The sequence below is a fragment of the Diaphorina citri genome, unplaced genomic scaffold, assembly GCF_000475195.1.
Source record: "Diaphorina citri unplaced genomic scaffold, Diaci psyllid genome assembly version 1.1 scaffold15713, whole genome shotgun sequence".
Taxonomy (NCBI): domain Eukaryota; kingdom Metazoa; phylum Arthropoda; class Insecta; order Hemiptera; family Psyllidae; genus Diaphorina; species Diaphorina citri.
Window position 1 is genome coordinate 290 of NW_007393076.1, and position 856 is coordinate 1,145.

The 856-nt window shown below is 42.2% G+C and overlaps 1 protein-coding gene across 1 annotated transcript; it reads left to right on the plus strand.

The window, feature by feature from the left end:
- Positions 1 to 240: 240 nt before the first annotated feature.
- Positions 241 to 850, plus strand: LOC113473118 (activating molecule in BECN1-regulated autophagy protein 1-like; the record flags this gene model as incomplete). Its single annotated transcript, XM_026832867.1, has 2 exons — positions 241 to 388; positions 662 to 850. Coding segments are annotated over exons 1-2 (319 nt in total), but the record flags the coding sequence as incomplete, so codon positions are not given.
- Positions 851 to 856: the final 6 nt, after the last annotated feature.

The window sequence follows — 856 nt, forward strand, 5'->3', positions numbered from 1 at the left end:
CATCTAAATCCCCCAATTTATGAGTTCTCTTTTTCCGGTGTTCAGTTCCTCTGATAAAATATTTGTGTATCCAAGAACTGGATGTTCTATTTCACCAAACTTGACATTCTCAACTTCAGACTTTACGCGAGGGAATTTCAGCGCGAACGACATACTGCTCCTAGTATTTAAGCGTCTAAAGGGAAGAAAATAAAAACGAGGAGACTGTCAAACCCCAAAACTATGTTTTCAAAAAGGGAAAGTGAATCAATAAATAAAATGATCCTCTTGTCTCTCCCAGGTGCCTATGGTCCGAATTCTATTCTGGTTCCGGACTCCTATTATTCTCCACATCATAGAATACAAGCCTGGGACTTTGCTAGATCCAACATACCCGATATTTGGAATGGTAAGTAGTTTTACCATAGTTTTTGACATAGAGGGAACTGCAACTGCCAAGGTCCCATCGTTCCGAAATCGAAGAGAAAAGGAAGACAAGATAGAAGAAAGCAAGCCGTTCCGAGAACGAACATTAACCTTTCAGGATAAAATCCGCCCCGGGCGAGAATCGAACCCGCGGCCTAGCGCTTACAAGGCAGACGCGCTCCAAACCAAGCTAACTAGGCTGGCCATTTTTTCCTCGTTTTGAGAACTAATCTTGTGAATTCCGTATTGTTTACAGCTCAGAAGAACGTTGTGGTGAAAGAGTGCAAGATTCACAATGATGCGAGTGTAGATATATCCAAGGATGGGCAGATTCTGGTAACTCTGCTGCCATCTGGTAGATTGAGTGTGACTACCATGTTAGGTAAGTCAACCATTACTACCCCTGAACCTACTGCAAAAACAAATCAACTCATGAATCTTTGTGGTAAAG